This window comes from Aethalodelphis obliquidens, unplaced genomic scaffold, assembly GCF_003676395.1.
Source record: "Aethalodelphis obliquidens isolate GAN/ISIS:26980383/991018 unplaced genomic scaffold, ASM367639v1 scaffold22, whole genome shotgun sequence".
Taxonomy (NCBI): Eukaryota; Metazoa; Chordata; class Mammalia; order Artiodactyla; family Delphinidae; genus Aethalodelphis; species Aethalodelphis obliquidens.
Genome location: NW_020837966.1, coordinates 16204360 through 16221170, shown reverse-complemented (window position 1 = coordinate 16221170; position 16811 = coordinate 16204360). Strand labels below are relative to the sequence as shown.

General features: G+C 39.2%; 1 protein-coding gene across 1 annotated transcript in view; it reads right to left on the bottom strand.

The window, feature by feature from the left end:
- Positions 1-5660: 5660 nt before the first annotated feature.
- Positions 5661-16811, bottom strand: part of TAFA1 (TAFA chemokine like family member 1) — a 776700-nt gene continuing 765549 nt past the window's right edge. The window contains exons 11-12 of the mRNA XM_027121352.1: positions 12261-12385; positions 5661-6784 (exon numbers count right to left, since the gene is read on the bottom strand). Of these exons, the coding sequence (XP_026977153.1) occupies positions 6767-6784; positions 12261-12385 (143 nt within the window). The 3' untranslated portion in view covers positions 5661-6766. The remainder of the gene's footprint in view (positions 6785-12260; positions 12386-16811) is intronic.

The following is a 16811-nucleotide window of genomic DNA, read 5'->3' as shown; positions in this document are numbered from 1 at the left end:
AGGAAGGTGATCTCCGCGTCTTACTCTTCTGCCATCTTCCCGGAAGTCCTCTTGGCTCCTTTTGCATGTATCTTATCACAATTTTTGATTATTTGTTCACTTTTGTTTTTGTCTGTTTCTCCTAGAATAATGTAAGGTCTGAAGGCAATCTAATACTGTGCCTGACACATGGCAAATGCTCAACAGATATTTGGTTACTGAGTGAATGAACAGATGAATGAATGAAAGCCGTCTTTACCAGTGAGGAGGGTGTAAGGGCAGGCATGAAAGGTCAGACCTCTGCAGTAACAAGGGTTACATGTGAATCTGCATGGACATTTTGCCTGAATGACAAGAGGGCTGGGGGTGGGGAAAGAGTGGTCTGGTGACGACAGTGTGTAGTTGCTCAAAATTATCCTACACATAAGATGGCTCTCGCCATTAACAACTCAACTTCTGGACGAACATTCTGGACACCAGCTGGGTGCCTTCTCCAACATGCAATTACTTTCTGTGTCAATGGCAGTGCTCAAGTGTAGGTTATATTGGCATTTCCCAGTGGTTTAAAAACATTAGCAATGGTAATGGCAAATGGGGAATTCTACAGGGTTGGGGAGGGACCTGTCTAGTGTTTGAGCTTTTTAGAAAGAGAGTGTAAGATAATATTCTGCCTGTTTTTTCCTGAGTTTGTGTTTTGCTTGCCCTGAGTGGAGCCAGCACTGACACAGGGAGCTTCTAGGTGATGCACTGTAGTAGTAATCTGAGAATAACAACAACAACAAGAGTTTACCTACCGCTTTCCATTTATAACACTTTTCCATTTTCTCTAGTTCCCTAGTCTTCCCATAACCTTTAAACGTCGTACAATGATCTCCATTTCACAGAAAGGAAAATTCAGAGGGAGAGGTTATAAGCTTTTCTAGGTTGTAGGTGGAGGGTGAGGACATCAATCTTTAGTGGTGGCGGGGGGGAGCATTTGGCTTACAATTCCAGAACTCTTTTCAATACATACAGTGCTTTTTAGGCCTGGAATGTGAAAGGGAGAAGAGGAAATGTGACAGTGGTGAGCTGAATGGCAGGGGTGAGAGGTGTGAGAGGCCCTGAGAGCTTCTCAATCTGGCCATCTCAAGAAGGATTCAGATCAGGGGACAAAGAAATGGAGAATTCACGTGTGTGGGTACGGGAGGGTGTGTACAGAACGAGGAAGCAGAGGGAGGAGGCCATTTCCACTGGGCATTTAGTACCTAGCATTTTTTTGTTTTTAAACTGAATGTACAAGCTTCTCAAGTCTTTTAGCAGCAGCTCGGGGGATCTGTTGACCTGATACTGCTTCTTTCCAGTCGCTAAAATCGGCTCCCACACTGTGTTGGTGACCCCATAGGTGGAATCTATAGAAGTTTAATCCATTTACTCTATTCTAGCACAGGGGCTGACCTCTGTTTGTGACCTTGGCATGCCCCCAATCGAGCATAACTGACATCTATTGCTGTACGCACAGTGTTCTCAGCGGTAAAAGCAGGAGAGGTTGCAGGTTACATGCAATGGACTGCAAACAAGCTCTCCCTCCACCATTTTCTCCTACCACCAGAGGAAGCACACGAGAACGCAAATCCTGAGAAGAATGTCATGTTAGGCCACATATGCAAACTGATGTCTCACAGACAGAATAGAATCTTCAGTCTTGTCTTTTAATAAAAGCTCAATAGGTTATACAAAGGCACAATTTGGAGATTTCATATAAACCTATGAATTTCTGGATTTTCTTAAACAACAACAAAAAACGGAAGAATTGGGCCATACTAGCTCCCTAATGCTGGATGGCAGTAATAGTCTGGGACCACGTCCCTACCCTCATCGCCATGTGCTTGGGCAGTAACATGTGGCCTTGGTTAGCTAACTAGCGTTACTTGGCTATAGCTCCTGTTGGCATATACGTCTTACAGGCCCTGGTTGAGAACTACCTATGAAACTATCATAATTTTCTTATTTATAAAACAGAAATAGTGTCACAGATGTAGAAAACAAACTTATGGTTACCAAGGGGGAAAGGGGAGGGAGGGATGAATTGGGAGATTGGGATTGACACATACATACTACTATATATAAAATAGATAACTAACAAGAACGTACTGTAGAGCACAGGGAACTAACTCTACTCAATACTCTGTAATGACCAATATGGGAAAAGAATCTAAAAAAGAGTGGATATGTGTACATGTATAACTGATTCACTTCGTTGTACAGCAGAAACTAACAACATTGTAAATCAAGTATACTCCAATAAAAATTAATATAAAAATGTATTTGCAGACTGTATTAAGAAGCGACTTCCAACCCACTCCATGAAGAATGGCCACATATCCATGTGCCATGGCCCAGTGGTTCAGAACCACTGTCTTAAGGAAAGTATGGCCTCAGGGTTTCCTCATGGCACGTATGGACTCTACTCTTGGGTTACAGCAGGTGGGAATTAGGGCTGGGTGGACATCCCCTGATCTATAAATATAGTCAGTTATGTTTGGGGTCCTGGCTTTCATGCTTGGTGATTGGCTATTATTTTTTTAAATAATGTAACTAGCTACCAAAATCAATAAATTAGAGCTTAACGTGTTTTTGAAAATGAAACAAACTACCTAAGTAAATAAAATAAATACATGAGAGCCACTGTGGACCAAAGATGTCAGCATAATGCAATTTCCACTGGGATGCTCCTGAGATCTTTTATAAGGAAAAAAAATCCTGGCCTATTCAACCTAAAATCTTAAAATCTTTATTAGCAGGGGATTTGCGTGTGTGTGTGTGTGTGTGTGTGTGTGTGCAATTAGTGGCTTCCTCTTTAATTTGCTTTGAAAGATGAACATGATTCTATTTTATCACTTTTGTATAATGCCCACGGGTATTAGGAAATCAGATTCTATCACTACTGCACGAGTCCAGAGCCTCCATATTCCTTAGAATGCTTTTTTTTTTTTTTTTTTTTCTGTACGCGGGCCTCTCACTGTTGTGGCCTCTCCCGTTGCGGAGCACAGGCTCCGGACGCGCAGGCTCAGCGGCCATGGCTCACGGGTCCAGCCGCTCCGCAACATGTGGGATCTTCCCGGACCGGGGCACGAACCCGTGTCCCCTGCATCGGCATGCGGACTCTTAACCACTGCGCCACCAGGGAAGCCCCTTAGAATGCTTTTTTACCTTGCTTTCTTATATCTATAAACTAGATGGAAGTGACTTGAGCCCTAGAATTTGCTAGACACTAAATCTTTTATTTAGAAGGTAGACAGCTCACGAAAAGAGACACGGCACACTTCTTTGTCAAGCAAACCCTAGTGGATTTTGAAATGGGATTGTCAAGCTTAATTAAAAGAGAAACTCATGTTATGACACGATATTTAACCTTCCAAGAAGAAGTGCATATCCCATGCTGGTGAGTAATGTGTGGATCTCCTCACAGAAACAGTTTTTATACCCTCCATAACTTATTTTATCAGTGACAATGGCAAAGTGGCATAATATACTGTACTATAAAATCACTACATTGCTTGGTGAAAGTTACATTGGATTTGATCAGAAAAAGATGTGAATTGTGTATTGGTGAAAACATTCTTTATCATTCTATGATGGAAAAAAAGCAGTAAAACTTCTCCACGTGCTTGCCAACTCCATTAATGCATAAAGTACACACAAAAAACACACAAAAAGTCAACAAGTAAGCTTCACCTTACTCAAAAATCTTTGTCTAATGAAATAAGTCATATTTCCCTTTTCACCAAGAGAAGGGATTTGGACGAGACCATTTGCTCTAATTATGTTATAATATTCTTCATCATATTTGATGCAAAAGCTCAAAATCAACATTAGTCATACCACACTGAGCTCTTTATTAACCAGAAATACGTGATATAAGTTTTTAAACCATATACAATCAGATTCAATAGGCAGATGGTAGCTACTGAAAATTCCCCAAACCGGCACAAGTTAAATTTAAACACAAGTTGATGGTTCATACATTTGGGTAAGGGACCTGGATAAACTGAAACTGAATTTGATGACATTTACAAATATTTGTACTGTTTTCTTGGATGGTTGCTTGATTCTGACGTGGTGGGTTTTTTCCCCCTTCTCTCTTCTTCCAGGTCTTTCCCAGGGAAGCTACTGCATTAAGCGACCAGCAGGAGATGAACTAACAGACTTGAACCTCTAGACCAGCTCCTTCATTGACTTACAGGCTCAGGTTACAGAACAGAAAAAGCTGTGACCCCCACGTATTGTGAATCATGAGAATGGTCTGTATGTGTGAGGCCACAGAAAACAGAATATCCCTTTTGCTTCTCATTGGATTTTTATTCAGGACCAACACTTTTCAAAGAGTATTCCAGAAAACACTAATCTCATAAAAAAGGCCACATGGTCAGGACATTTTGGGCAATAATAACGCTTGCAGAATTTTTTTAATGGAAGTAATCTCACTTTGGTTCATCTTATTTAAGAATGTTAGAAGATTTTATGTAGAATCCAGACTTTCGGTTCTCTAGAAAAACTGAAGACATGACAACACAGTGAACATATCCTCACACAGACATAATTTCTTGCAGCTTCCCATTAGTCAGGGAACGAGCTCTCCATTAGTCAAGGACCAACCAACATGCCTGGATTCTGGAAGCCTTTTACTTGGCTCCCCTTGTTTCAGTCTTTCTTGAAGACACACAGTGTCTTTTGGTGTATTAAAGGCTCTGAGAATCCCTCAGTAAATATTTCTATTTATTTTGTTGAAAAAAATTTCCCCAATATATTGGATTATAGATGTTTCTTCCTCCACATCTTGGGATGTACTGTTCTAGATAATTCTTTGGGTTTATGATTTCAGTTTTCACTCCAAAACTTACAGATGAAAATCAATTTCTAATATATCACTTGGCACATGGTTATGGACCATAAAATTAAAGGAATTCTGATTTGTTGGTATGAATTTTATGCTACCTTCTGGAAAATATTCGTGAAAGTATTTAGGAAGCTCAGATTTTGCAATGAGGATTCCATTTCCATTTTTGGATGCTTTTATAGGCATTCAAGATGCAGAACAAATCCACCTGGTTAGAGTGTTTATATATTCAATCAGACTTCAAGGTATATTGGTAGAGATGAAGGAGCCTCTGGATTTTACCCAAAATTTAACTTAAAAATTCCACACTAGGAGACCCACTGTGCTGCTGATCTAGTAACAGCCCCTAATAACATGTATTCTGGAGAAAAGACTTTGAAGAAAAAAAATACACTTGCAATATGATAGGGTAAGTAACAGGAATTTATAGTACTATTATGCTCTACCAGGTAAACTAGAATTTAAGTAGATATTTCCTTCTTATAAGTATCAGCCGAGTAACTCTCAAAAAAAGATGGACACAAATTGATCTTTTGGGGGGTGAGCCCAATACGTATCATCCAAGTGATCACTATAGAAGCCCAATAATAGGGTCTGACAGTTCATCTTGCTGGCTGAGAACATTGAACTTGTAATAATGAATTTCTAGTTTTCAAACTATTAGAGTTGGAAATATTGGTTATGATGGCAGCAATGACGTCATGCAAAAACTTCCGGTGGACTATGTGTCGCTAAGCGGGTGTTCTCTGGATCTGGCTAAAGCAGACTGAGGAAAAGTAAATGGCAAATGAAGAGGACAAGTAGATTTAGAAAGCAGTTATTTACCACTTTAATAGGGCTGTCCAACATTTGGTCACAAGGGTCATTCTGAAACCTAATTTCTTTAATGGTCTTCCCATCTCACCAGAAGAGATCTGAACACTCTTGGAAAAAGCAAATCAAATATAGAAAGATGTGCTGTGATAAGACTTGTTGCTACAGCACTATGTAATTAATGATGTCAGACTTTGGATTTAATCAGAGGACATTTCTTCAGTCTAGGACAGCTATACAAAGCCTTAAGACATTGTATTTACAGAACTTAATACAGGGATCCACATATGACCATCACTCTGCCAGAGTCTTAATAGCATGGTGGAGCGGCTCCCTCAAGAATCCTCATTTTTCTTATCTGTGGAAAAGCTAGTAGTTCTAAAAATATTTTCCTGGAAGAGGTTAGAACGGTTATTATATACCACTTGAATATAAAGTATGGTTATGTAAGCCAAGCTTGCATGCTAACATTGCACAGGGTAGAGAACAATAAAACAGGACGATGTGCTTCCTTGGGCCATCTAGTAGAAAGAGAAGGAAGCTTTTGACTCAGTATCGTTCTGATCTCTCAGATTCCAGGAGTCCACCTGTAGCTGGCCTTCCAGTGTGAGTGCCATGCCGACCTCTCAAAAGGGCACGTGATTTCCTTGCCGATAGAAAAAGAAATGACAACAAAACAAAACAAAACATCCAAAACTCAAAGAGGTACACCAGCCGCCTCAAACTGTGGTACAGTTCATTTTTTGAAGAGAATATATAATATTTCAAAATATTATATATATACATATATTTCAAATGGTACAAAGGAACTATAGATCCAAATGAGAAGACAGTTGATCTTTCTTTGTGATCCCAAAAATTTGCATTGAGAAAACCCTTTTTTTCCTTAACCCACTTTCCATGGTGTTGCCCAAAACTCCGGGTCTTCTCACTCTAGGAGACTTCGTGACACACAGTAAAAGCACTGTGATTATCTGGTAATCAGTCAAAGTGCAAATAAGAAATCCATTTGGCTTCTAACGTATAAGATGTTTTAAATTCTTAAAATGTATTTTCCACAGAGTAGGTTTTCCTTTATTACTATAACAAATGCTTCCGTTAGGTTCTTGGGTGAATCTGAAACCAAAGAAAGAAAGAAAGAAATTTCAGGGAGAAAACAAAATGAAGGCACAAAGAAAGGTGATTAGGCAGAAAAAGAGGACACCTTGAATTTTTAGGATGTTGCTTCTTTCAAGTGAACTAAAGTAAAGAATGTTCAAGTCTAGAGCAGTAGTTCTCAAATGGTGATCAAAGCTTATGGACAGGCCACTGTATTTTTTTTTATCGATTCATTAAATTAATTTTGTCACAATTGAGGAGACAGACTCTTGGAGCAATGCCTGTTCAGGACTGGGTTCGTGGGCATGCAATCTAGTTGCAGGGAGCCCTTTGTCGAAAAGGGCCCCTCACTTGGTTTAATGACCAGCAGTTGCCATCTTGAAATTATTAGTAACTTTTGAACAAGGGCCCCTGTGTTTCCATTTTGCACTGGGCTCTTCCTGCACATTATGTAGTCATTCCTATGTCTGTCTGATGAGAATTTCATGAGTAGGAAATTCCATGGACTTCTCATGTTGGTCTCTTGTAAGATGCAAAGGGGTGGCATGAGGTGAACTCATTGCCAAGGTCAGATCACGTTTGTTGAGGAACATAAGAGACCTTTGCAAGGTGAGGAACTGTTCCACTCAAACAATGACATGGTGTTCAAGGGCAATCAAGGGCATACTCCTATAACTATTGATGCCATTTAATCCATTCAAATATGGTCCCAAAGACTCTTATTTTCAGAAGGATGTATGCACGAAGAATCACTGGTTTAGAGCATGAATGATGGTTCTAATAGAGTTGAAGGTTCTACTTTAGAGTTTTAGGACTTAAGGCATTTTTCTTCATCATCTCTTAATTTTTTATAGCTTAGAAATTGAGTATTCTGAGGCCAGGAGTGAAGTCCATTTAAAGCTTTCAGGGTTAGGTAGGAACAGTCATACACCATACACATTTGCATTCAAAAGTTGGTTGGACCAGGGGCAGAATGTATGAGAAGTCTTCACACATTTTTTTATTCTTCCATATAAATAACAGATCCTTCCAAACCTTGGTTTCCTACAGTCCAGTGGTGTTTATCACATTTTGTTTCACTGTCTTCTTTTTTACCGAAAGGAGGGAGAAAGCGACATTTCCAAAACTGAACTGGAATTGTCTTTCTTTTATCTGTACTGACCCTCCTCCTCCCCTATCCCACTGAACCTTAGGCCCTAGCCTCCACAGAAGACCAGGGGCCGTGTCATGTCCACCATCACATTCCCAAGACTTTTAGATAACAGAGGCTTAATATTATTTATTAAAGAAATGAATGAGCACACTTGGATCCAGGGGCAATTGTGATAGCATAGTTTATTCTTTAAGAAGATGGTTTACTCTTCTTTCCTGCAATCTCTAAATACCCCTCCCTCTCTCCTCCCCCACCATCTCTCTCTCTCTCTTTTAAAGGCATTTCTTGCAGAACGAATGGACTAGAGATCAAGATTGTGAAGTCTCTCAGAACATTTCAGACCTGGTGGAATTTTGAGGCAAGAAGCTGGAATATGTCAAAGCTGGTACTTTACCCTTCAGTAATATTAAAAAAACCATCAGGGTGATTAGAATGGGTGGAGATATGAAAAGTTAGAGTCGGCATTAGGAGGATGATCCCAGGGGCTGTGGACAAATGATTTTGGTGAATTGTGTTGGGCTAGTCACAGAGAACACCAAATCTGACAAGATGGCTCTTGTGGTTAGGTGTGTAATCTGAGGTCTGCAACTTACTCTTTTAGGAAATGAAACTTGACTCTACATTGTGCAGCAACTGTTGATTTCCTCGCTAGTGTGAAAGACATTGACATGTTGGACTGAAGGAAATCTGAGGTTGCTTGATATTTCCCCAGGTATTAGATCAGATTATGTTCTGGTGTTTTAATCTGCTAATTTTCCTTCCCAAATGACTTTGGTTTTCTCCTCATTTTATTCCCCTCCTCTTCCTGTCCCCAAACAACCAATGTTCACCTTTTACATACAAATTATCACACCATTGTCAAACAACTTATTTCTTCTAAGGGGAAGTCTAGCTTTCTAAATGAAGTCATTGTTCCTGAATACACAGGGTATTAGATAGGTTCCTGAATGCATGGAATATAGCCTCCCCACCTTTCAAACTTATGTTTTTGATATATCAGTTTAAAGAAAAGAGATAAACTAATAGGCATCTAAAACCATCAGAAAAAAGTCTCTAGTCAGTATTTAGGTCGGTTAGTCTTGCTACAAACTCCCAACAAAGCAGTTTAATAAAACAACAGAAGCAATGATCAAGCAGGAACAGGGTTAAAATTTAGCCAAGAAACTTCACCCAGATGTACTAAGCTTCTCCCCAGAAGGTACCTGTTACCAGTTTTATTGTACCCCAGGCTGGGTTTTTGGAACATGTCTCAAGCATGACTACTTTCTCTCTGTAGGGTGGCATTAAGGAAGCTTCCTCTTTCCCTATGATTTATTCTTCTGAATCTCCTGAAATGGAAGACTTTGCTTAATTCTACTTATCTTTTCTCCTTCCTTCTAAGTTTTATTGTCACCCAGATGCAATTTCCCCAAGGTTTTCCTTAAGACTGTGGCCTGTTACCCTGGCTAGTCCACATTCTGGGGTGTCTGGTTGTTTAAATGAAACACTGAATTTCTATTCTCCACCCTCCTTAAAAAATGAGCATCACAAAAATTTAAATTTTAGACCACATTTTGAACCATCTTTTGTTTATCTACATTTCAAAGAATGATGAGAATTTTCGCTCAGGATGATTAATTTGGAAGTAACCCATATAATAGGGGGGTTTTAGAAAAAAACTATATAGGGAAAAAGAATGAAGTCCCAGGAATCTTTCTTGCAAATTTCTTTACCCTGAAGCTACTTTTAAAAAATAACAGTGTGAAGGAAATTCCCAGTTGCCATTAGCAAGCTGGATATGTTTCTTCAGGTTTTTGTTTTTGTCTTTTTCTGAGAGAAAGAACTCTTTGAATCAATCCTACACATAAGAACAAAAGAGGTGATTTTCTTTATTCTTCCTTTTACTTTAATAAGAATTTGAATTTTTTACCCTAAAGATTACCTCTTAGAGAACAATGAAAACATATGATTCATAATTAAAATACATCTGTGAATTAAACTGTTTTAAAAGTTAAATTGCTAGAGTCAACATTTGAAGTGTGTAGGCATATTTATACTCTGATGGGGAAAAATACACAGGGCATACTAGAAAAATTCATATAAAACCTATTTGTGGAGCATATGATCTAAGAACTGGTGTTGGCTATTAATACAGAATGGAGCTCCTGTAGGTATCATCTGGACTCAATTGGTGCCTTTTGTATTTAAAAGTGCTTATTTCATTGGGAATTTCTTGTAAGGAAGGGAGGAGAAAATGTTAAGTCAGTGTACTGTTTGGGTTTTCTTGACCCAAATTTCTTAAAAAATTCAGCTTTTTCTAGTGTCTTCTTCTTCCGCCTCTAAAGACAGTCTTGAGAATTCTTAGTTGACTTATGTGCCACGCACATGGCTGCAGAGGATTCTCTTATTTCCTTTCCTGAAATGGATGCACACATCAGAACAGGTACATCCTCTGTTTTTAACCTGGCTGTAAGGGTGATTTATTTCTCTTATACATTCAGCCGTGTGGACTGTGCTCAGCTCACCCAGGGGCGTAGTGAACACAGTGTGTACCAGCCTCTGTTATCATGACTGGACTCCACACCATACTTTGGTGATGCCGGAGAATGTCCAGGATGTATTACAACATGCCTGATGGTTTTAAAATAGACTCTACAAAGGCCAAATCAAAAAAAGTGACGTGGGTCACAAATAAGTAGCACTAACAAGTTCTGTGTTTTGTTCCTTTATTTTCTATCTGCCAAAGAGTCTCCTCGTTGGTATTCTTGGAATTTCACATATCTAAATCCTGAAGTGTTTTGATTTGCATTATTGCTCTTTACGGGACTTTCAAGTCTGAAGGTACTATTAAAACAGGGCTCACCATCAATAAAGAGTGATTGGTTACCATTTGGAATAGGGAATGGAGATGTGGCAGAGGATATGTCAGCAATGTGTTTAAAACAATGGTGCCTGGATTCCAATCATACTGGCCAAAATTCAGAGTAGCTTAAAACTAACTTGTGAGGGTATCTTCAAATTACTTGGTAAAGTCATCTTCAGGTAAAATGTAACCAAAGGGAAACCTGAAATCCATACTCTACCAACTAATGAAGATGATTTTTGGGCTAAGCATCAGGAACTGGGCTCATTTTCGAATACTCTCTTCTGTAGGTGTCTCATTGAAATGATACGATAATCCAGGCAGAGCTTCTTAGAGCATACAGTTTCATGTTAACAAGCTAGGGTGGTTCAGGCATCCCTCCTGGGTGCAAGCCAGGGAGGTATAGCCATTTACTGGCTAATGTGGTCAATACAGGCAACTAAATTTGACACACAGTGTCTCCACTTATTTTATATATATAAAAAATTTTCTTATGGTGTTATGTTTCCTGCATCACAAAGATGCAAGAACCAATTTTATTTTGTGAAAAGACGATTCTGAGAAGAAGACCAAGGTAAGACTCATAATACAGGGGCTGGAATCAGAGATGCCCTTTTAAATTTGGGTCACCTCTTTGGAAGTCTGCAAGTTCAACATATTGGAATTTGTAGATGGTGAAGCTTGTTTTAAAAAATACCCAATACTTAAAACACATACACACATAACAGGGCTGATATTCATGTGGTACGTGTACATATCACCATACTGGCTCTTAAAATATTGATATACTTTTGTACTAGTGAATAAATAGTTACTGTCTTAAGTACCCTGACCAAACGCCCTTCACACCCCCATCAGAACTTCCAGACTCTCCTACGGACCAGTATCTATAGGGTCAACGGCTGGCCTAGCTGTCCTCTCCAACCTGCTCCAGCATCATGACACCAATTCTGATGGGCTGGGTAGCCTCATACAGGTCGTTACATATTTTGAAGCCAACTCCTGATTTATCCGCACAAAGTAAGAAACAATTATTCACATCAGAGAATTCTTTCACCTCCCTAAGACAGCATCAAACAATTCCTTTAAAGAACCTTTAGAAGATGGCTGCACTTAAATGCAGAACTGTTCAGGAAACCATCTGGATGAATTAGGCTAGACCCTTATTTTATTATCCATTCTGAGCACCACAGATATCAAATGCAGAATCCAAATAACTGCCTCACTGCTCCTCTTTCCTTTGGCTGTGGCAACCTAGCTTTATTTATGACTCAGTAAGAGAAACACTAAACTGCTCAGTATGGAAAAGTCAAGTTCAATCTCTAACTTCTCTCTGATGGACAGACACTGATCTGAATGGTTAAGAAGAGTTTCTGTTGGGGAAAAGGCTTCTTCCTCTCCTTTTCAAAGCTCTTCTGGGTGGTGTTTGTAAATACGACACAAAGGCAAACAGTACAGTTCGTAACACGCATGAGACATTTGAAAAAAAATGAACTTACTCTTGTGGTCTTGATTTTATTGCCTGTAGCACACATCCATCCGGAATTATCAGGGAGTGTCTTACACTCTTCTCCTTCTAGACAAGGTTCCATCTCACACCACCATTTCCCAATCACTATGGAGGCTGTGCAAAGACAGGAAACAAGTGTGTATGCAATTCATCCAAACAACCTGGGCGCAAGGCTGAGTTCTTCTACAGATGTTAATGCTCTTTGAAACACATTAGGTCCTTTTTAACTTTCATGATTGGCTAAGACTACTCTACTAAGAAGAATGAGATTTTAACTTAAACATCTTAAAATGCAAATATAATTATGCCATCTGGTTTCATCAAGCTACATTTTGTCCACAATCTCCTTGTATGATGAAAACGTACAGAATGGGGACATTTACTTTTTGGAGGAAATTTTGTGTTAAGTTTGTAGATCAAAGACCTGGTGCTTTCTTTTCAGTGAAAGGGACAAAAGGGCTAACTGTCCTTCAGAATGACTAATTGAGCTCTTGTTTTCAGAAAGGCCCGTTTATTCACCCAGCTGTAGGGTTTATCTCCCACCCTACAGCCTTTGAGATATCAAAGTCTTACCAAAAAAGAAAAAATGAATTGACCAAAAGTATAAAAGAAAACCTGCAAAATTAAAACCAAGTCATAATAAATGAAACTATTTGTTTACAGTCAAAAGTATATTTGATACGAGCTGTGGTTTCCTTTCAATAGGTTTAAGGTGATATGAGTGGAACTTTGAAAACTTGACCCTCTGTTAAAATAGCCCTATTTTTCAGGGTGATATTGAGGCTGCCCACATTAGGAAGCTGGCAATGAATTTAGTGGATGGATTTATAGCGCACTTTTTTGGATAATGAGATTTTAGAAAACTGGAGACTAGATTCGCTCCGTACAAATCAAGCAGCTCCACATCTTAATATCCTGAGTGAAATTTTTTTCTGCACGAGCGTTGGTCATTTCTGAAGCTGCTCAAGGCATTTTTTTTTTACAAATCCACCTGGGCATTTTCCTGCAAAATCCTTAAAATGTCTGTGAGTGTTTCTTCTGTGATACTTTCCAAGTGGCTGTCTTTACACTGGACTGAAACTCTAGGTCTTTATCTAAAAGAAAATTGGTCGCTTCCCAACCCCTCACATTTCCACCCTGTCTCCATCCTGACGTTTAATTCTCACAACAACAAAGAACCCACATGACATTTCTTAATGTCACAGAAGATTAATCTTAAAACGAAATGGAGTCCACGCCACAGGGAAGCAGGAGCACATTAAAATCCTCTATCCACCCAGCATTCACTAGAGGGATTAGATTGCTACCTTAGAAGCAGAATGGTTGAAACGTCCGGACATCTACCTGCATTTAGGTTTCCCCCTTCTAGACTTTTCTTATTTCAGACTTCCCCTCCTTTAGAATACAGTCTTCCTCAAACTTTCCTTTGAATAAAAATTACTCTGCAGGATTATATATGCAAAATCGTTTCTACTCTATTATACAGTCAATTTGAGGATTTTTTTTCAAGGGTAACTTTGCCTGGATGTGATGCTCGCCTTATACGTGGACCAGACCAAATCGCCTAAGATGCAACTACATTGGATAGGGCAAGCAGAGGAAGGAAAATCTTGCACATAGTTCTATCCTTATGCAGGACAATGTGATAATTTTGGTAAAACACAGACTGATAACAGAAAACACGAATCCTTCACAGAGTCCAAAATGATTATGAACGTTCTGGATGATTTTCTTTTTAACAACAGGTCTCAGCATCAGGGTATGGACTAGAAGAAGAAGCTAGTCAGGAGTTAGGAGGCCTTATTTGTGTGAATTAATAGGTAACAATACTAAATAGAGAAGCATATATTCTGACAGCAAGAAAAACATATGTGGCCTTGAAGGGGAAAAAAAAATAAACGGCAAAGCTTCCAGTAACGTCAGATACAAGTCAGTGTTTGGCAGTGTTTATTGAGAGCCTTCAGTCTGAGGCTCCCTGCCTGCTAGAGCTCAGTCACAAACAGGCCAATCACATTTGCCATGTGTGTCCCCTTAAAGCCCACCTAATATTTCAATACTGCTGCCCTGCATCTCGACCATCACGAATGGACACTCTCTGAGGGGAAACTGCCTTTCCCAGTGGTCTTTGATTTAGAATTTGTCCCTCTTTTTTCACAGGGGCACACAAATAGTGAACAACTACTGGTAAGGTCAGACATGAGCACCTTTGCCTCTTTCTAAAAGACCCTGTTCCATCTTCTTTTCGCTGCTGTGCCCTCTCACAGCTGACTTACTTTGCTGCAAGCTAACAAAGCACTTTCTCCTCTTTCTCTCAAGCATTAATATCTCCTAAATGAAAATGTAGACAGTAGGAAAAAGAATACATCTCAAAACCCAAGTATGACTTTTAATTCAAGTTTATAGAGACCACTGGCTTGGAGGGGAAGAGAAAAAGCTTTCTAAGAATGAAAATGTCCCAGACTTGCCCACGGTCTCTAAAAACTGTTACAGTTGCCTTTCTAAATGGAGTTTGATGACTTGGCACTACTCTCTGGCTTATTAGAATCTAGTTCATTTTACCAGGGTTGCTTTTCTAAAGATGCTATTAGACCTATTTTGTTTCTGCTTTGTGCATTCCACAGTCATCTTAATATATATTATTTTAGGGCCTAGGTCAAACTATAGTCTCGCATCCTAGTTTTTTCATGAACTCGTATTTCCTGCAATATCTTTAAAAAAGTTCACAAAGAAAGGCTCTAAAAATTGCCTCGTCTTCTCCCAATTCGGAAGCTACTGAAAACCTTCTGATTATTGGACAAGGAGTGATCAATTAGATTTAATAAAATGAGCTAATATTAATGATATTTAGTTGTTTTTAAATATTTTTTTTCTTAGAGATAATTATAATGATAAAACCATAAATAAAAATAATTCTAAAAGTCTGAATTATAGTGGTCAGTTCAATAATAAAACTGATAACTGACATTTCTGAATGCTTCTTACGTGTCTCTGTGTTAGGTACTTTTAAATGTATTATCTCAGTCTTCAAAGCAACCCTATGAAGTAGATATTATGATGAACCCATTTTTTTTTAGATAAAAAAACTAAAGCCCATAACGGTTAAGTAACTTTCCCAAGCTTACACAGGTAGGAAGTTCAGAAATTAACGCAAGAATCCAGGCCTGCTTAACCACAAAATCTATGTTTTCCATCACGATAGTGCTAACTCATTCTAGTTTTGTATTCAAAATTCATAGGTCTCCAAAAAAACATGTATTGCCTGCTGAGTGGATAAATGAATTCTCTCCGCTCTATTTTTAAAATTTTATTCTATTTTATTATTTTTGGCTGCCTTGGTTCTTCGTTGCTGCGTGCAGGCTTTCTCTAGTTGTGCCGAGCGGGGGCTACTCTTCGTCGGTGCGCGTGCTTCTCATTGCGGTGGTTTCTCTTGTTGCGGACCACAGGCTCTAGGCCAGCGGGCTTCAGTAGTTGTGGCACGTGGGCTCTAGAGCACAGGCTCAGTAGTTGTGGCGCACGGGCTTAGTTGCTCCGTGGCATGTGGGATCCTCATGGACCAGGGCTCGAACCCATGTCCCCTGCGTTGGCAGGCGGACTCCCAACCACTGTGCCACCAGGGAATCCCTGCTCTATTATTATTGGAAATAAATTTCATATCAACACAAACACTTGCATAAAACAAAAAAATTCAGTTTCTTGTAAAATTAACTTGAAAAGTAATTTGGGCAAGGGACAGCTCGTTACACTTGTTTCTTCTTAGTCTCAGCTACACATTGCTTGATTTCATTAGTTGTAGCGTTCTAATAGAAATTCTCACTAGTGAACACTTTCTGAATCCATGAGAAACTTATGAGGTAGATGCGTAACTGCTCTAAGAACTTTTATCACTTAGAAGAACTGAATTAATTAAATATCAGCTGCAAAACCTAATTCTGTCTTGTCTGTGGTGATTATGAAAAAGGGTCTTAAAGGTCCCTTTTAACACTGGCATTCTGGGATTCTCTCTATGAATGTGCCGTGTTCAGAAAAATATCTGATCTTCAACTTTTTCAAGAATATTCATCTTTCCTTGAGATATTCTTAAAATCACTAAGTCCACTTTAATCATGAGTCCTTTTTTTTTTAACATCTTTATTGGAGTATAATTGCTTCACAATGGTGTGTTAGTTTCTGTTTTATAACAAAGTGAATCAGTTATACATATACATATGTTCCCATATCTCTTCCCTCTTGCGTATCCCTCCCTCCCACCCTCCCTATCCCACCCCGCTAGGTGGTGACAAAGCACCGAGCTGATCTCCCTGTGCCATGCGGCTGCTTCCCACTAGCTATCTACCTTACGTTTGGTAGTGTATATATGTCCATGCCACTCTCTCACTTTGTCACAGCTTACCCTTCCCCCTCCCCATATCCTCAAGTCCATTCTCTAGTAGGTCTGTGTCTTTATTCCTGTCTTACCCCTAGGTTCTTCATGACATTTTTTCCCCTTAGATTCCATATATATGTGTTAGCATACGGTATTTGTCTTTCTCTTTCTGACTTA